Source organism: Odontesthes bonariensis, chromosome 21, assembly GCF_027942865.1.
Source record: "Odontesthes bonariensis isolate fOdoBon6 chromosome 21, fOdoBon6.hap1, whole genome shotgun sequence".
Taxonomy (NCBI): domain Eukaryota; kingdom Metazoa; phylum Chordata; class Actinopteri; order Atheriniformes; family Atherinopsidae; genus Odontesthes; species Odontesthes bonariensis.
The window spans coordinates 21,783,855-21,803,556 of record NC_134526.1 but is presented as its reverse complement, the minus strand read 5'-3'; the positions used below and the strand labels follow the sequence as shown (position 1 = coordinate 21,803,556).

The 19,702-nt window shown below is 43.8% G+C and overlaps 3 protein-coding genes across 3 annotated transcripts; all 3 read right to left on the bottom strand.

The window, feature by feature from the left end:
• Positions 1-246: 246 nt before the first annotated feature.
• znf598 (zinc finger protein 598) lies at positions 247-9,469 on the bottom strand. The gene is made up of 12 exons (XM_075454020.1): positions 9,229-9,469; positions 7,570-7,682; positions 7,064-7,193; positions 6,198-6,409; positions 5,856-6,073; positions 5,677-5,770; positions 4,644-4,972; positions 4,412-4,487; positions 3,439-4,316; positions 2,359-2,524; positions 2,082-2,229; positions 247-1,916 (listed from the first exon to the last, which is right to left on the bottom strand). The coding sequence occupies exons 1-12, from the start codon at positions 9,400-9,402 to the stop codon at positions 1,542-1,544; spliced, it is 2,913 nt and encodes a 970-aa protein (XP_075310135.1). The 5' UTR covers positions 9,403-9,469; the 3' UTR covers positions 247-1,541.
• Positions 9,470-10,255: 786 nt separating this feature from the next.
• On the bottom strand, positions 10,256-13,562 carry slc25a17 (solute carrier family 25 member 17). The gene is made up of 9 exons (XM_075453783.1): positions 13,330-13,562; positions 12,923-12,983; positions 12,767-12,833; positions 12,517-12,668; positions 12,042-12,158; positions 11,782-11,930; positions 11,310-11,405; positions 11,109-11,194; positions 10,256-10,602 (listed from the first exon to the last, which is right to left on the bottom strand). Exons 1-9 carry the CDS (start codon positions 13,384-13,386, stop codon positions 10,449-10,451), a joined length of 939 nt encoding a protein of 312 aa, XP_075309898.1. The 5' UTR covers positions 13,387-13,562; the 3' UTR covers positions 10,256-10,448.
• Positions 13,563-14,212: 650 nt separating this feature from the next.
• rpusd1 (RNA pseudouridine synthase domain containing 1) lies at positions 14,213-19,702 on the bottom strand. Its single transcript, XM_075453735.1, has 6 exons — positions 19,619-19,702; positions 17,047-17,360; positions 16,836-16,959; positions 15,773-15,875; positions 15,430-15,531; positions 14,213-15,251 (listed from the first exon to the last, which is right to left on the bottom strand). The coding sequence occupies exons 2-6, from the start codon at positions 17,232-17,234 to the stop codon at positions 14,854-14,856; spliced, it is 915 nt and encodes a 304-aa protein (XP_075309850.1). The 5' UTR covers positions 17,235-17,360; positions 19,619-19,702; the 3' UTR covers positions 14,213-14,853.

The following is a 19,702-nucleotide window of genomic DNA, read 5'->3' as shown; positions in this document are numbered from 1 at the left end:
CTAAAGAGCTTCCCATCATTGATATTTGATTCTAATTTTACACACTAAATGTCTTAAATACCTATTAATTCAAAAAGTGTGTGTGGAGAAGTCTTTAGTTAGTCAAGTTTAAAAAACAAAAACAAACATGATACACCCCAACTTCTGAATCTAAGCTGAATAAAATAGTTCTTCACTGGATGTCTGTTCAATATTGAAGATTTTTGACAATGTGACCTGTGCACGTGCCAGATATATGAAACAGTACCATGTTGACAGAAACAGCTTTATTGGAGGCAGATGGAAAAAACCAAATGAGCTGCTGTATGATCCAAAGAAAAATCTCACACACACTCATGCAGACGCACAGACGTGGAGGCCAATGTGTAAACTAAAGGTCCTGAGATGGAGAAAATGAAGAGATTCTGTAGTAGATGTTCCCAATAACCCAAAATAAACAGAATTACTGGGCCCTTTGTGTCGAAGCTTGAAGGCGCTCAGATGGAGGCAGATTGATTGGCTGGAAATAAACACTACTCTGAGTCAGTTTTCTTCACTCTAACCAATTATAAAGGATCGTGGAAAATGCATTTCAAAGCTGCGGGTTGAAATGAAAACCGAGCCACTGTCAACTGTAAGGGGGGTACCGTCTTATTTTAACCACTGCTCTTTGAAAAAAATAATCAATATTACTTAAACAGGAGATTATGAACACACAAGATTCTTTCATCCTTTCATTTGAAGCTTTGGGCAACACAGGAGCCCCGATGAGCCAGTTCATGGACAAATATGCCAAATGTACCGATGGGTGATTTAAACAGAAAGATAATTTCTAGAATAAAAAGAAGATTTCAATTGTAAACCAAAAATTTGTTCTGATTTCCGAAGCAGCTCGATTGCCGTCACACCCTCCAACGAGCTGTTGGACAATCCATCCGCTGCGGAGCGACAAAGGACAGCAAATAAACAGCTATAAATATACTATATAATAAATTACACAAATATAGTGTAATATTAGAAACGAACATGTTTATATTGTTATTTAACCAAGCAGCACCGCTGGAGTTGCGTCTATTTTATCAACTCCAATGTTAACAAGCTTACGTGTCATCCTCTGTTTGGGTGAAAGCAAAAAGCAGAAGTAAAAAGAATAGAATCGGATTCATTTGTGCGTTGGGGAGCAAACCGATCTCCTCCCGTTTCTTTGGATCGTAAGTTCCAAATGGACGCTGTCGGAGCGAGTGCCAGCTGGAGACATCCCCGCAGGATGCCAGTTGAAACATGAGTTAAGATGGAGAATCCCCTTTTCTCAACTGTGAAACCACTTACACAAACCAATCGATATAACCCTCATCAGAGTAACCACACCGTAAACCATGTTTCTTCGTTATGAGCACAGGCCTCGGGCTCCTTTGGGACGCCGCCCAACAGGAAATGGGGCTGCTGTTCTCCCACACAGGCTGCTGCAGTGCTGCGGGGCTTTAACAGAACTGCTGGGGCAACGCAATTTTGCCCCATGATGGCAAACAGAGCAGAGGAAGACTGACGGGAGGGTGGGGGGGCTAGCTGATGATGCGGCTGATTGACTGCAAAGAGGGGAACTCCTCACTGTCCCTTGTGTGCAGGGTCTTATGGGAATTGAAGTCTTTGGGGGCCAGTACCTGTCTGCAAGTGGGGCACACCTGGCAGTCCAGTTCAGCTGCTGTGTTAGCCGCCGAAGCGGGCATCTGCCAGGCGTTCTTCTTGTTCTTGTTTTTCTTTCCTCCTCCAGCGCCCGACTGCCTCTCCAGAGCCTTGCTGTCTCCGTGGGCAGATAGGAGCTCCTGCTGCTTGCCTGTATCCGGTAAGAGCACCAGCAGCTCGTTGAAGATGCGGTTGAAGTTATCTCCGAGCAGGTCCTTACAGCTGCGGTGGTACTGGGCTGCTGAGATCACACTCTGGAAACAGACAGTGGACAGATGAACAAAACCGGTGAGCTTTTACTTCAAGCAAGTCTGTGCTGACACACTATTAAAAGTCCTGCAGATTCAGTCGTTGTACTTGTTACACTTTTTTATACAAGTATGGGAAGAAAAAGAGAAGTTTAGAAATGTTGCAAGGACCTGTCTAAACTGGGCAGAGTAGTTTTTGAACTGGTTGAACTTGGACTCGTCATCGTGGAGGTACTTTCTGATGGACTGGATTAGCTCCAAGTTTCTCTGGTTGAAGTCCTCTGGCACCAGGTAACCGCTGCTCGACAACTTGGGGGGCCTGAAATTTTTCAAAAAAAACAAACAAACAAAAAAAAAAAACATTAATTACACAGGTCCAAATACCACCGTACTGTCCACAGACAAATTAAGAGGAAATAACGTGTTATATGAAGCGAGAAGTGCTCACAGGTTGACTGCAGAGGGCGCCGGCTCCACTACGTTGCTGTTGAGGGGGATTCCAGTGAAGCCTGGGGGAGGTTTGGGGGCCGAGACTCCCAGTCCAGGGGGAGGTGATGGCATTGCAGAGGGTGGTGCAGGAGTTGAGGCCTTCATTGGAAAAGCGGTCTTGAAGCCTGAGAAATTAACAGTGTAAATTCATCTCTGCTAAAGACCCGAAGAGGTACCAATCAAGAACCTGATCGAATATCATCATTATGGACTATTAAAACATTACAATGGGTTAATTACAGCTATGCCGTTAGAGTGTTTGACCTGTAAAAAAAAAAAAAAAAAAAAAAAAGGGGACATATGTGGAGGTGTCTTTTTTTCCTGACACAGAATATATGGGTGTCAAGTCCCTACAAACTTCGAAGAAAATATACACATACACAAGCCCTGCACTCGTTTAATGGACATCAAACAAATAATCAAATAAAATAAAATTTAAAAAAAAAAAAATCAACTCGTTCAGTTAGCCGTTCAGCACTGAAGTTGAGTTCTACACTTCACTCGGCTCAGAGCAGCCTCCCCATTTTCATCTCCACCCAACTTCAAGTTCAAGTCATGCTGCATTCACTGCCCTTTGGAAGTGGGAAGTTGAAACTCTTGCTTTTTGATTCGCTAACCAATAGCAAATTCTCATTACATCCTTAATGGATATAAAAACAGACTTCTAACTAAACTTCTTTCATTTTCTTTTTTCATCCCCCGACTGAAATTCTGATTTCCCATTTGTAACTGATTGCAGCACTATCCCACAACCAGCCAGCACAAAAAATAAACTGGTAAAATCAACAAAGCTTCGTCTATACAAGCAACACCAAACATTAACCTCTAAAAACTTAAAACACAGAAGAATGGACTAACAGTGAAGGCAGAGTTCACAAAGAAAATATGCGATGGATGGAATTACGAGAAGATATTTTTACCCGGGGAATTAACCTGCCAGCCGGCTGTTATCGTACTCTGCCAGCAGCATGATGGCGGGGTGATGCTTTAACAACCTGGGCTCACATTGAGATTATGCCTAAAGAGAGTTTGGTTGTACCTGGGGGTGGCTTCTTGGTCATGAGAGCAGGGAACTCTTCCTCTTGTTCAGGAGCAGGATCTGTGCTGGGGTGCGTGGTTACCACTGGCGAATCTTTGCAAACAGCTTCTGGGTCTTCAGCGAAGCCATTGGCCAATCCGCTCGTCGCTGTTGCAGTCACAGCGTTGGAAAGCGGTTTGCTCCAAGATTTCTCCGGAACGTTTTCTTTCTGCGCTGCCGTTTCCACTGAGATTGTGTTGGCAGTTGTTGTCGCCGCCGACGTTGTGGAGACAGATGGAGAGGAGGCGGGCGTGCTCTTCTGCTTTTTCTTCTTGTTGGCTTTAGATGTGGGGAGATCCGTGGTGGGAGGTGGATTTGCAAAGGTGGAGGGCACAGTTGAGGGTTTGCTGTTGCCACCTTTGACGGTGAGCAGAGAGGAGATATCCAACATGGTGGGCACTGAGCGGAACTCCTGCTGCGTCAGTCCTCCGCTCTCGTCGTCAGAAAGAGGAGGAGAGTTACGCACTGCTACTTTTCCGTTCTCCCCAACTTTCTTTTTCCTGCGAGAGGACGATGAGGTAGAGGAAGAGAGGAGCTGAGGGCCAGAGGACGCCGATGAGTGAGGAGGTGGTCTGGAGGAAGGAAGAGGATGTGTGACGGGCTTAGCTACAGCAGTATGGCTGGACCACGCCGTGTTGGTGCCTGCTGCAGGTTTGGGGAGCCGGACTCTAGAGACGAGAGCGGGGAAATCCTCCTCTTGAAAAGATGAAGTCTTCCTTGGCTGTGCAGAGTAAGCCGGGGTCATCGGGGATGTGACGGCAGCAGCCGAAAGACTGGGGAAGTCGTCTTCCTTAAGAGCCGCGTGAGCCGATGCCGACACCACAGGAGCTGACTTCACACTGGAGGGACACAACAACAACGCAGGTGAAACATTTCAGCACACACCAGAATGTAACATGAGGAGCTCAGCTTTGTTCTGTGTGCGGTGGATTACATGGGTGCTGCAGCGGTGGCTCCCAAAGCTGGAAAATCATCTTCGTCCCCTGGATTTTTGCTTTTCATTGTTCTCACTGTTAACGAGGTGACAACAGAGACATTAGGACCGCTGTAGCCGACGTCTCTTCAATAAGTCCATCAGCTATATGAGTGGACTTCCATTATACACAGAGAATAGCTACATGGAAGATGTGCAACTCAACCAATAAAAATATTATTTTTTTCCACACCTGGAGGTTTGCCAGTTGTTTTGAGTTGTCCTGTTTGGTGTCTGGGCTCTTCTGGTTCTGTGCTCTCGACCTTTTCCTCTCTGCTGTGTTTGGGGGCGCTCCTCTCCTGAACTGCAGCCCTCTCCACCTGTCCACGCACCGCAGGCCTCTCCATCTGTCCACGCACCGCAGGCCTCTCCATCGGTCCACGCACCGCAGGCCTCTCCAACGGTCCACGCACCGCAGGCCTCTCCAACGGTCCACGCACCGCAGGCCTCTCCAACGGTCCACGCACCGCCATGGAAGCCCTCAAAGCAGCGTCCACCTGCCTGTCCTCTTCTTCTCTTTCTCTGCATGGAGAAGCAGAAAAGTCAAAATAATACAAAATTCCAATCATTTCTATGTTTATTTCTTTTTTGATACGGTGCATCAAAATGTCACCGCTCTGGGCCTGGTCTGCTGGGAACCTCCCATAATGCACCTCTCCCCACTCTGCACGTACATATGACCTCCTCTGTCACCTTGTGCATGATCAGGACGGAAGAATTCATTTGAAGGGAAGATTCACTGCAATGTACTGGTTTCCTTAGCGTGTCAACTTTTTAATGGGCATTATATGAAAAGGACTAATATGGATTTTAATACAGGGCTCTATGCTCAGCCAACCAAAAGGTCAGAGGCTCGATTTCCCCAGTGACCACATATGTCAAAGATTCCTTTGTAAACTTTGACATATAGATTTTGGAAATTAAGTGCTGCAAATTGAATATAGAGCGCAAAGAGTGTTTTCTGTGAATGAGAAACGGATTTCAAAGCACTTTTTAAAGCCTACACAAAGTTAAAAACGTGCTAAATAGCTGTGGATCATTTAGCCTTTCTCGGTATTGGCAGCGGCAGATCTGCAGTCCAGCTCTAAGGCTCATAGTGGCATCGAGCCCTTTTTTCTGTCCTGAGAGGTTTGTGTGTGCCATTTCTGTGCAGACAGACAGCAAACCACTGCCGTTTCTGCTGTCAAATCTACTTCAGTCAAAAAAAAATTGTCACTCCGACTCACCGAGAGTACCTCCAGCTCTTCTGCCCGCCCTGAGGCCTTCCTCTTCCTCCGCGATTGTGGCGTACATCCTCGTAGTCCTCGCCTGTCACCATACCTAAGGATGCACATGCTTTGATCACGTTTACTGCCTCAAAACCCCAGTTAGAAGTGCATATCAATACGGTTACACTCTAACAAACCTTCGTTCCTCCTCTGTTGTCTCGGGGCATAGGTAAACTGCAGGTCGATCTGGCGGTTCTGTCGGGCCTCTGCGCGGTTTTTGCTGTGTTCTGCAGCTTTGTGGGCCTTGTAGTCGATCTCAGTACGGAATGCATGGGTGAACTGTTCTGTGGCGCAGCGGCCTTCCTCGCACAGATAGTGACTCTCTCTGAAGTGCTCACTTAGATACAGGTAATCACTAACAGTGGAAGAATTGAAAAAAAAAAAAAAAAAAAAAAACATATAGAAATGTCAACATGGGGTGTAAAAATGGAACTAACCAAAGTTGGTTTTCACGTGTGATGTGAAATGGCTGTAAACACCTGTAGTATTCCTGAGAACCGTCTGCGTCACAGAAATGGCAGAAGAAGTGGTCCCTGCGCAAGTGCTTAAGCAGCTCGTCGTTGTCAAGGTAACGATCGTCGCAGAACTTGCAGAGCGGGTGTCCTCTGTGACTCGTGTCGTCTGGGTCTCCATGCGCTCTGTGACGTGCCAGCTCCTTACGGTTATACCACTTCCGCTCATGGGAGAAGATCTGATGAGAGGTGTGAGGTTTAAAGCACACGCGACCGACAGTTCGAACTGCAGTTTGATCACTTAAAGTCTGTCATATATATGTTGCCCCCCGCAATGTGCCTTTGTTTAAAATAAATAGTTTTGTTTCATTTTTGCCTCCTGGCTCTCGGCCTGTGTCTGCACCTGGGTCCTCCTCCCCGCTCGCCACCACCCACACGTGACATAATGTACATCAGCCGGTCAATAAATACATTATAAGCAACAAAAAGAGACTCAAGAGATTGATCTAAAGCAGAAGTTTTCCCCTCCCGAGTTGCTGTTTTACTGCAAAACTTCACAGGAAGACTGGCAATGTTTTTTTTTTTTTCTCTTCTCTGGTTGAACATGACATTTGTTTGAAATAAAAGATTAAAAATGTTTCTTCTTCCATTTGATATCATCACAGATGGCAAAGGGCTGGTTTGGGTATGTTTGGTACAGTGAAATATTCAAATACCGTGGAGAATGGCAATGCTTTGTTGCCCTCAACTGGACCAAAAGATGAACCACATGCAAGGTTATTCAATATTGAGGAGAAATTTCCATTTGAAGGACACGACAACAATGACAACAAAAAAAGACAAAGGTCAGACCAACCCTGACAGCCGGACCGAGTGGTTAGGGATGAGTTTACCTTGAGATGTTTTGAGCAGAGTTTGCAGCAGAAGAGCTCGTGCTGCTTCCTCATGTGCTGTTCGAGCTCCTCAAACCTGGAGAAAACCTTGGGCTCTGGACATCGAACACACTCCGACAGCAGCAGGTGCCTTATCAAAAACAAACGACAAAAAAAGAAAAGCCCATCAAGAACAACTTCGGTCAGAGTTGAGTAAAATAATTACTCAAAGCATAAAAAAAAAAAAAAATTAAAAAAAGTTATATACAAGAATAATTAAACAGCTATCATAGTTATTATCCATGTTAAGTTTTTGTAGCATCGACTACATTATTACATATTCAGTACTAGAGTTGTGTGACTGCGTTAAGCATGTCTTTTTAGATAAGTTCAGCCATGTTAACCAAACTTCTCTTCATCCATCAACCTGACTCTCGCTACTAACAGACAGGTTAAATGGTTCCTGTTGTAGCCTACTGATAAGAGAACACAGAGTACCAGGATCAGAACGAACAGTCGCCCCATACCTGTACTGAGCATAGATCATCTCATCGCCACAAAAGATGTCGTGCTTCTTCTCACAGGGGAACTGCTGATAGGGCAGAGACTGAAAGGGCTCCAGTTTCTTCACAAACACCACCTGAGCACAGCAAAGACAGGACATAGCATGTCATCTCAAGACACACAGACCCCGTCTCTTGGGAAAAGCACAGAGAAATGGCGGCCGTGCATGGTTTATAGTATATATAGTTACAAAATTTAGAAAGGTTATGTAACAGCAAATCATTTTTAAAGTGAAAAAAAAAACAAAAAAACATCCCACCCCCCTCTAACAAAGAACATTTGGAGAAAGTTGGGCATTACATGGAATTATGGAAATGTTTTTTTTCTTGTGAGTACAGTGACTTGCATACATACATCAAGCAGTTCAGAACATTATTGATATCAGATACAGTTGACCAGCAGTATAAAACTGCCTCGATCGTTTTTTTAACACACCATGGGCCTCGACCCTTTGTTGTTCCCTGGGTCACACTAACTTTGTGTCAGCTGATGGTGGCATTTTAGGTCCATTTTTTTTTCTATACCGCTGAATCCGTCGGTCGGGTCGCGGGGGGGCTGGAGCCTATCCCAGCAGTCAATGGGCGAGAGGCAGGGTATACCCTGGACAGGCTGCCAGTCCATCACAGGGTCAATTTTAGAGCCACCAATTAACTTAACATGCATGTTTTTGGACAGTGGGAGGTATTGCTCCGGGTACTCCGGCATTTTAGGTCTTTTTTTAAAAATGTTTTCTTTTTAGGTTAAGACTTGAAGCAAATTAGTTGCATCACCACAGCATTGTGACGGCAGCAGTCAATTACAATCATCAACTGGGAGTCAAGACAACGGTGCATTTAAACTTTGGACAATTTGAAACTTACAGCAACTTGAAACTAGTACTTCTACTGGGTGTATGGTTTATTTTTAACCCAAATAAGCAATATGGACCGTGTTGATTTTAGAAAACTTGTACGCCCATTCTAACCATTTCCACTCCATTTGTGTCCATAGTTAATGTATCTCCTAACCAGAGATGCATGCAACGTACTTGACAGTGAATGAATGGTACACCCCAATGAAAAGTAGTGTGCACTGACACCCTTTATTTGCGGATGATGCTGTCCACCAGGGTTGACAAACTGGCTGTCTACTTAGTCATCTATATATGAGAAATCTGAACTTTACAGTGACAGGCTAGCAAACACCCTTATTGCTCTCAAAATGGTGTAACATTTCATGTAAGACAGTCGTGTAGTGTCAAGTAAATATAAAGTTTAATGTCTTATTAAGAAATTGAGATACTGCCAGCAAATTTGGGACTCCACTATCATACTGTCATTTGCTTATTGCTTACTACGGAGACCAACCACCTGTCTGAAGGTGGAGCTGGCTTGCTGATGTTAGCATTAGCTTGCTTTGCTAGGCAAATGACAGCGAGGAAATAAAATATATAGTACCCTGAGCAGCAGGCAGTCACTGTTGGCTTGTATTTCATATCCTAGCATAACGTTTTCGTCATTATTAATTCAGCTGAGATACTATCACAAAACTGGGTGTTATTCTGACAATAAAACATGAGGTTGCGGCCTAGCTAGCTCCAGCAGGTCCCAACCCCCGACATACAGTAGCTGAGGAAAGCTCACCCTGTCAAGCTCTTCCCGGCAGACGGCGCAGTACTTCTGGTCGCACAGCACCCTCATCTTGGTGGAGCAGCGGTAGCAAACCGGGTGGTCGCATTTTCCCAAGGCGAATATATCGATATCTTGGCAGCACAAGACGCAAGTCTTTTCAGCGTCTTTTGCGGCTGTTGAATCCATGTCGGCGAAAAAAGGCACAAGTCAACCTTAATACTTTATGGGAGAGCCTCAACCGCTGAAGTGCTTACGTAATGACGAAAGCGTGAACTACTGCCGGCTGCCGCGTCACGTAACAGTTGGAGTACCTGCGATTTGTATGTCATGGGGATGGATCGAGCCTCGCGCCACTGCATCTCTCCAAGCCCATTCGCACGTGTTAGATTCGCGCAGGCAATCATGGGTGTTCCACGTGTGCTCTGTGGCGTGTGCCGGTATCTGTGCTGATGGTGCTTTTTTAAAAAACCTTCGAGTGTCTTCCAGGTCTGGGAAATACATAACACTAGAAGATTTCCAGATTTTCAACAACAGAAACTGAAAATGTTTAGACGAAACATTCGTATCCAACAGACATCCCCACCAAACTTTCACAATGATTGTTTACGTCAAGACAATGGGGTTTTGCATTAAAACTTTTCTGTAATATGTTTACATGTGCAATATCTGACACATATGTACATATAGATTAATTAATTAATTAGAGTAATCTAAGGAGATGATTAATGCCACAAGACGGATCTTGGCATTTATGTGGACCATTTCTAGACGGAACCAAAAACTGTATATAAAAGCTGATAAAATACCTAAAGGTGCAGTACTACTTATGGTCACCAGGAGTAGTAACGTCCCTGGGCAGCTATATAGTGACTGCATTCATCTTTTAAAGTCTATGAGCAGACTCCAGTGAGCCAGGAAAACAATCAGTTGACTTTTTCTTATCTTGGTGTTTCCATCTCTGAAGGAGACAGAACAGTCTGTGCAACCTTACCACACATCTTATCACTTCCCATTTTTTCCCCGAAAAAACACAGAAGCCGAAGCTTAAACTGATTTATTGGATGGAATATTTGCAAGAAGAGGTCACATTTGAAGAGTCAGTGCTTTTAAAATAATTACAAGTTGCACGAAGATCAAACTCCTATCGCAGGGTGTGGAAGCAGATGCTCAGCACCGTTCATTGTACTGCTTTCATGAGCTCAAGTGTTCAGGGTGGTGCGGCGTCCTGCTAGCTAACGTTTCCTTAAGTGGCTGTTGCTCAGTCCCATGGCTCTGAAGGTACAGTAAGTGATCTTCTCGTAGAGAAGGAACATGAGGGCAGCGGTCAGCACCGTTTGCAGCAGCTTGGCCTCCAGGCCTTTAAACAGGCCCAACATGCCATACTTCCTACAACAGAGAGCCAAGGTCAAAACATCAAAATAGCATTAAATAGTCTTATCAACTTTATGATAATAAACCGTCTAAGTTAAATCTTGCCAACATGAGGAGGCAACAGCAATAATGGAGTTGTGTTTTTCTTGTGTGTCACAATAAAACTTTATAAACTAAACTGTCTTATGCATACTTTAGGTCGGTGTATTTGCCATTTAAAATATAAAGGATAACTAGATTTGCAGGGCACAGAGCGAATTTGTCAATGTGTCATCCAGATAACGCAAAAGCAAACATTCTACTCCGATTTTGGCTGCGAGCCAAATATATCCTTCCACACCTTTTCACACTTCCTAAGAAATTCTTTGAAACTCACATACAAGTTCATACTCGTGCTTCCAGTCAATGTGTGCACATTGTTGCGTTTTATAGTGTATTTAAAGGAATGTACAAACGTGGAAACATCTGACAAATAAGCTGAGTTGAAAACGGATTGTGCAATTAGTGCACAAAACACCCACCTCATTCTGTTGACCAATAGAGACTTGATAGTCCTCACGCTCGTTAGCAGTTTCGACTTCTCTGCTGATGTGTTGAACTGACCGAACTGGGTTTACAAAAGTATAGTTAAAAACAGTCGAATTAAGGGCAAAACCTTCTTTTTCATTGATATACCATGCGTGATTTTAAACGTGCAATCGCGTGACACAGATGAAACCCACCCTAAGTATGGACTGTATAGTCTGCAGTGGGTATGTAACGGTGGTAGCGATGGCTTTGGCGACGGCGCCGATCATGAAGATCTCCACCGATGACAGCTTTGGGGAGAAAAAGAAGGATGATTTGGCAGGAAATTAACAGTGGTATTCTAAATGTGTCATGCTTGTCAAGGACATTTTCAGAATTCAAATGCCCTCACTAAGTGGTAAAAAGAACAAGGAAAAGTCTCTTCCTTGTGTACTGTGACCCGTAAGTTTTTTTCCTTTTTATCCCACAAACGCTCTGGTAGACTGCAAAAAATGTCAAAATGCACGCGGTTTGAAACAGAGCCGCCACACATGCCTAACCTCTAATCTCTCTTTAAGTCTCCCAAAAAAGTCATGTGCACAGAATTACCAAGTATCTGCATATCTCGTGTCTTCTCACTCAGATAACGACTCTTTGCCCTAACCCTGCTCATTCTGTGTCACTCACCTCCCTGGGAACTCCTCTCCTCAGCTGCCTCTTCAGGCCTTCATAAATCATGAACTGGATGGCGGGGTTCAGCACCAGCAACAGGGACGGGAAGGTCCCGTTCCACAGGGCTCCGACGCCCTCATCCTGGACGATCTGCACGAATGCATCTAAAAAATGGAAATGATGTGTACAGTCAATGAGTGAATGCATACTAATAAATAAAATTAAAAAAACACAAACACACAAAGTAAAAGCTCATCCAAATAATGGTCATTTACCCAGAATCCCAGAGTAGTTGGTGGGATGGATGTCTGCACTGCGAAACTTGGAGCCCTGGAGCTTCAGCCTGGTGTTGACCACCCACAAAGGGGTGGTAACTAGTACATTTACAACACCTGATGAGATGAGAAGGCAGATGACAAATGTGGTTTGTGGTTAGTTTCTATTTTGTTCTGTAAATCTGGCAACTTTGTCATAAACTCATGAGGCAATTATCAAGCAGTGATGTGATGCATCCCTCCCCCACTCTGAATCACTATGTAATCATTAAGTTAGATACAGGAATCATGAAGTATGACATATCACATAGGTAGAGCGCGTAAAAACCCAATATTGTCAGTTTAAGTGGTATTCACTGTGGGCTATGAAGGGAAAGGCGTCCTATTGCTTGGTCAAGAGAGAAGGAATTTGGGACCTTTCTTGTCCCGACTTACTAAAACAAGGTTTTTCTGATATGGTCAACGATCGTCTCACCTGCAGCGATGCCTATGACCAAGTCAGCGGTGGGTGCCGACTGCTTTCCATTCAGCCAGCTGTTTTTTAGGCAGTGGAAGCAGTAGAAGTAGACAAAGTTGGAGCAGCATAGGCTACAGATGACAGGGAACCAACCTCTGTAGGGAGCTAGTCTGTAAAAGGACAGTAAAAGACGCTGGGTTTAAACATTTCAGCACAGGCTCTCTGGTGTCATCGTTCAAGTCTGATAGAACAACATTGTTTCACTCACAGTCCTTCTTCTTTGACAATGTCTGCCAGTATGGCAGGGGTAGATTTGGCCTTCCTATTTTCATCCACTGAGCACAAACAAAAAGAGAAAAGAATCACGTTAGACAGTTTCTGTAGTTCCAGTCTTAAATGAGGCAACATCCACTCTGTGCCTTACCCTGAAGACGCAGTCTGGCAGTATCAAGAGGGAAGAATACTGTCATTGCAGTCACACTTCCCTAAGAAAAAAAAAGGTTACAGTCAAAACTAAAAGGAAAGACTAAAGTTGTATATGTATACAAATTATTACCACACCAAGCGAAGCTTAAAAAAGACGTACAATCCAAGCGGTACGTACAGAATAAAATACATACTAAACTCGACTATATATATACTGAATTCGGTAAGTTAAGGTTAATTATTAGCCTACATACCATTCAATTTGTTGTAGCATTTAGCCCGATAAAGCCAACAAAAAAAGGGGTAAATTTTGACTTTAAAAAGAATGTGTTTAGAGATTAGACTGTAACGTTTTTAATGTAAACAATTGGCATACAGTAAAAAGAAAAACATATGCTAACTTACCACTGCTCCTGCCACAGCATGGACCAAACTCTCATACGAGAAAACCTTGGAAGTCATTGTCACTGCAGCTACTTATTTTCACAGCCCAAGTCGTTAGTCCACTTTTGAAATCTTCGTTTTCCTCTGTACTTTCACAAACCCGTTCTGTCTCCCTGCTACTTGTCGGTTTAATTTTCGGTACCTCGCTTCCTTATGGTTCACTCACGACGGCATTGTGGGTAATGTAGTTTAATTCACGCAACACCGGTTGAAGCCCAAACTCGTCCTTCATCACCTACTGTTTTGTTATATTCGCCACAAGTATAGTTTCCCTTACATGTCATGACATAGTTACTTAAACAAAAACAAAAACAAAAAAAACAACAACACATATTTATGTATTTTGGATGAAAATGTGAAATAATTAGCTTAACCTCACCCAGCTAAAACTTATTTTCATGATAATACACCTATCCCAAGAGTAATACTTGTAATAGGATACTTTGACAAAGGTAAAAGATGTGAATACTTTCATAACCAATAAGCACCTGCTGTCAGCCACCTCAAAAATTCCAATATGCTTTTGTAACTGAGTAATGACATCAGAGCACTGCATTTAGCTGCTTGACTCAGCTATGCACTGATATGGTGTCGCTGTTATCAGGGTCCGACCTTCCTCCGCTTAATATTCTTTTAAGCAGTAACAAATCTGTTTGAATAGCTCTTTCTGATTTTGTCTTGTGGAGCTTTTGCCAAGGATCTCCAGGACATCAGTTGGACCCAACGGCCGCAGGTGTATTCGACCTCAATTCCCCGATTACACAAATTTATTCTCCATTCCGAGTTATGGTGCTGCTCTACAGAGAACCATTTTAGCCCTAAAAGAATACAAATTGAGAACACGGGAGCTGGATAAGATTTAATAGATGCAGTTTGCATAGCAAAAAAAAAAACCAAACACATATAGTAAGATTTTCTGTGATATTTAATGTATGCCAGTGACATACAGCATACAATACAGGTGAACGACCGCTGGCGTAGTATATTTCCTCTGGACAAAACGCACATGGGATGCTGCTTACATCTCATAACTTTGGCACATTAAACTAAAGTTATCTTCATGGGACCAGTGAAAAAAACGTTTTCATTTCCTCAAATACGCCTTTTAAAAAGCCTTTATCAAACTAATAGCTCTTAAACTTCGGATAAATAGAAACATGTGGAACATCATTAGAACCCTTTAGTAACATCAAGACATCTATTTCTGAGCTGCGGTGGGGTTGCTATGCAACCACGTACGAGTGGTTGTACTATAGCGGTTGGACTCCAGTCGTACAATATGCATTTTTTAAAGAGCTTTAAAAATTATCCTCACACGTTTTTGTGACTTTAATCTGTGTATAAAGAAATTAGAGGCACTCGTCCATGCTCCTGTATGTGCATGAAATGCAGGTGGTCCCTCAGATAGTGTAGGGCATGCTTAACATGCGTTTTATGTGTAGACAGCTAAAATAACTTAAATAATGCAACCCCCCGACCCCCCAATCAGTCTCCAGCCCATTCACTCAGCCACTCCTGGCAAACCCTACTTTGTTCCTCACTTTCCTGCTCAATCCTCTGTTTCTTGCTTTGCTTCCTCCTCGCCTCTTCTCTTCCAGCTTCCCTTTGTTCCTCCTCTTTAGCCTTTCTGAGCTCCAGCAGGGCCTCCACAGTGGCTGCCAGTGTTCGTAGCGAGCGCTGCGGGAGCCATTTAGGATCGACCGTTGGGACAAAGGGGTCTCCGGCCACGACAAGAAGGTGCTGGGGTTCCAGGGGAATTTGAAGGAGGTAGGCATGCAGCATCATTCGGTACGGAGAGTCATCTGCTCTCAAGCTGTAGGTGTAGTCCCCGACGATAGGGTGGCCAATGGCGCTACAGTGGACCCTTAATTGGTGGGTCCGGCCTGAGAGCAGCCAGAAGGGAAGATGTTTTACAACTGTGCAATATCGTTTTCATATAACGCATAATTCGTTGTATTCTTTCTTGTAGAGCAGGTGAGAAGCTGCTACACTTGCAAACATTAAAGTTATTGTTTGCCTTTAGCATGCTCTGCAGCAAAGTAAAGAAATGGGTGGGGTTACCGGTGAGTGGCTGCAGCAGCACCTTGGTCACAGGGTCCCCGTCATACAACCCGTACTCCAACACTGTCAGCTCAGTTTGGCAAGGCTTTGGATTCTCACAACCTGATGAGAACACCAAAAAAATGAAGCAGGATACTTAAAAAAAAAAAAAAAAAACTATCTGTGGTTATCTGTACATCTATCTTCCTTGGACGCTTGAAATGGTTGTTGAAAATCAACTATCGAATCCCGGGCCTTAGCAAGCAAATACAAGGAAACTAAGGTGCTGCCTACATTTCCCAATCATTATAGACTCAAGCGATGCCCACATTAACAAAGTCCAAACCTAGCTTGGTTTGTGTACCTTCTGTTCCCTCAATGCACATCATGTGTGTCTTTCCCTCAGTGGAGTTCTTGCCGATGGAAAAGTCCAAAGTTTGCCTCTCTTGTTCCACCCACCCACGAATCTGGGGAGCAAAACAAACTAATGAGGCTAATCTTTATAAGAGATCTTAGAAACACGCAGGAGAACAAATATTAATTACAGTCATTACATTGTGACATCAACACAGTAGTATAAAAATCGGAATCGGAATAGCAAAGGGAGTAAAAGAGGACCGATTTCCACAACGCATAGCTGGAGATGGAACGCTTCTTTAGCATATTGGAATATATGTCTGTATTGCGTGGGAATGTCCTGGCATTTTCCCGTTTTTGGATAGTGTGCAGTACAGTGCAGTATAAGCAAAAGAAACAGTGAGTTGGTGATATGCGTAAGCCACAGGCCTTTGACGCTGCCTCATACGACAGCAGCCCTGTCTTTGCCGAAAGGAGTTTGCTGGGCCGATACCTGTGACCACAAGCCCAGAGGGAGACCCAATAAAACCTCACGGAAACTCCGTAAGCGGCCATAAGTGCAAACACTACCGGGCCTGGCATGCAGTCGCTTGCCCACTTTTGGCCCCGTAACACAAAGATGGAAAAAGTATGTTTTTGTTTGTGCACCAATGGCGTCACAAAAACTTCAACATTTGATGCTGCAAACATCTCCAGTTTGTTCTCAGATTGGTTTAGCTGTTTTAGTCTCTTATGAGCGAAAAGTTATAAACGTCCATAAAGGTACAAAAAGAGCGCCTGATACATGTTGGTTGGTTTGATTTAACTGCAAACGAATAACCGACTCTGTTGTTGTGGGTTTCCTCTTCTTTCGTAGACTTGGTCTTCTTTCTAAGAAGCTGCTTAAAGTGATTTAAGGCTGCTGAGTCACCTCACCTTTCCTTAAAAATGACTGTAAACAAAGCTTAGCCATAAAGTTCGACTTAGACTTCAGAGCTCAGATATTTTGGCTGTCTCATTTCTTTTGCATGCTGCTCCTTGTGTATGCAAAGTCTGCTCTACACACGTGTCACTTAGTCTGTGTTCCATACCAGAGAGAGGTAGGCTTTGGTGACAGTGCGGTCCTTGAAGCAGCGGTAGGCCCGGCCGGCGGCCGCCTTGTTGAGGGCGACGCAAAGAGCTCCGCTGGTGGAGAAGTCCAGTTGATGACAGAACCTGGAGAAAAACGACGGTTAAACGATCAGAGCACCGTTTCTCATGAGCGTGATGTACTTCAACAGATTCATTTATTTGATTCCCAACCTAAATCCATAGTAGGTGCTCGGGTCTGCCAGATGAGGGAAGCGGTGCTGAAGCTGCGCCTGCACCGTCTGTTTCTCATACCACATCTTGCTGTCGATGCGGATGTCCCAGTGTTTGTCCACGACAATGTAGTCATCACTCTGGTACAGCACGCGCAGGCTCTCCAGGCTTGCAGGCTCCGTGGTCATCGTGAGTAGCTATCAACGCCCTTGGCACTAATGCAGCTTGGTAAAAAAAAAAAAAAAGTACGATTTCTGCTCAACTTGGATATTCGCTTCCAGTGCTCCAGATGTTTACCGTGCGGACAGAAAAACCTAAAACACAAAAATGCCTTGTGGTTAAAAGAAGTGAAATTGAGTATTTCATACTTTATATTTCATTCACGGTTGCTCTCTGTGTATACAACATGTGTTTAAATGGGTTCATCGTTAAAATGTATGTGCTACAGGTAGAAAATCACACAGAAAAATATGGACGCTTCCAACTGAAGTTTATTTAAAACACACAAAGAGAGCTGCTCATAAATGGTTTTGTATCTCACAAAACTCTGTGGGGGTCTTAAAGCAACACAAGAGAATTTGACTTTGGCTCCCCCTACAGCTGTGGAATGCAACACCACTGTCATAAAAACAAGACGGTGCAAATCAAAACGTTGTGCAGTGCAGGAAAAGGTCACGGACTGTGGTATCAAAGGGCCGTTTCAGGCCCAGAGAATGTGCATAAACTAACTAAAATCTGTGTACTTCAAAATAAGTTAAGAGGACATGGTTTCAAGATTCCCAAACTTCTCTGGTGTTGCTCTAAGATATTTTTAGACCAAATTTCTTCAGGGGCTCTCAGAGGGTTATGGGGGTCTGTGGAGCTACCCCAACAACATACATACTTCCATGGTCTTCTTCTCTGGTTACGTTCACACTGCTGATATGAACCCTTAGTGACATTACAGTCAGGAGTTCCTCCAAATAGCTACACGAATTCCAGTTTGAAAGACCTTTTTTGAGCTCCTATGTATCTCAGAGTACAAGCTGTCTCCTAATGAGGAATACCTCCTGTCACATAACTGTATAGTTCTTACTGTTCTTGGCGTCAGCCTTTAAAAACTTGGTTTTTAATCAAACCTATTGGTGAAGGAGGAGCTACGTAACAATCAGGACTCATCTATCAGCTTCTGGCTGGCTGTTACTTCAGCTTCCTATTTGGGATGCAAGTTGATGAGCCTCCACAAGGCTCAAAACGGGCTGTTTCAAAGAAACCACGATGACGGTGGCTATAAGGTCAGGGCTTCAAACTGGCAGCGTTTTTTTAATGCAAGCTCATCCTTAGAAATCAAAGGAATCTACAAGGAGCTAAGTGGTGCATTCAAAAACACCAATGGTGTCACTGAAAGTGCTGCCAACAATTTTTTGGTATACATCAAAGAAGTGGGAAACTTGTTACACAAGCAGATTCAGCCTCAGGCACATGAGAGTCAGGAGAACCATCTGAAAAAAGGTGGTGAAGGAAGGTGCGGCACAACAGAGGTCAAAGTGAGATAGTCTGGTGTTGTACTTCACTTTCCCAAAGTCGTCCTTTAAGAGGTTTTCATCCATTTCCATCCTTCCAAGCTCACACTTCAGGGTTCTCTTCCAACGCGTGGTTTATTTCAGCACCCCGTCCCGGCCAGCCCCACACTGACTGTCACCTGCTTTTTCTCAGCAGGCTTCTAAAACTCGTTTCTCCAGTTCTCTCCCATGACGCTCATGTGAAGCGCTGCCGCACTTTGCCACGCAGCAAGGACCAAAACAATAATAAAAAATAATAATAACTGCCTTCACTGAGAGTTGCTGTCGTCGGTACAGCTAAGCGTCCCTTTTCTTGAGTTTTAATGGCGGTTTGGTCTGGAGAGAGGATCAGGATGATGATCAATTTACTGTATTTTAAAAAAAAAAAAAAAAACACCTAAAAACTCCTCCCTCGCAGTCACATTAGTTGCTCAATGATACAGAAACATTACAATATCATAATTGAGGGTTGGATGATGCATCTTCTTCCTGCCTCATCTCTCCATGTTGCCTACAGTCGTCACATCCACCTGTGGTATCGTGGGTTTTTTCTAAGTGCTGCGTGCCCTCATCTAAATCGGGCTATTTTCGTTTCTTCTCTTCTGTTTCTACCAGCACACGTCCTTCCATTTAAAATCTGTAAAACACTTCGCTCTTTCTTTCCTGCCCTTCTTTCATAGCTTTTCCCACCCATCTTTCAGGTGTTGCTTCACGACGCTGTTGGTTTCCGATCAAATGACGTTGGCTTTTCTTTTTCTTATTCATTTCTTTGTCATGAAAGAAAATCAGTGCTGTCGTGTGTGACACAACCCTATTTATCGCTGCTTCGGTAGGGATAATAACTTCTTATTTTTCGGTGGCAGCAAAGGACGTATGAATGAGAACTACTTGTGCACTCAGCATCTCAGCACCGCTGGTTTGCTAGCAGCTGGATGCTAAAACAGCAACAGGAAACTTATGCTATCTGTAACCGAGACTGACAAAATAATTCAATCCAATATTGGAGAACTAAAATAACCCGAAAAACTTACCAAGAATGAAGAGCGAAAACGTCAACGTTTTTCTGACAGACGTAAACATAATCACATCGCACATACTAACGTTGCGCATGCGCA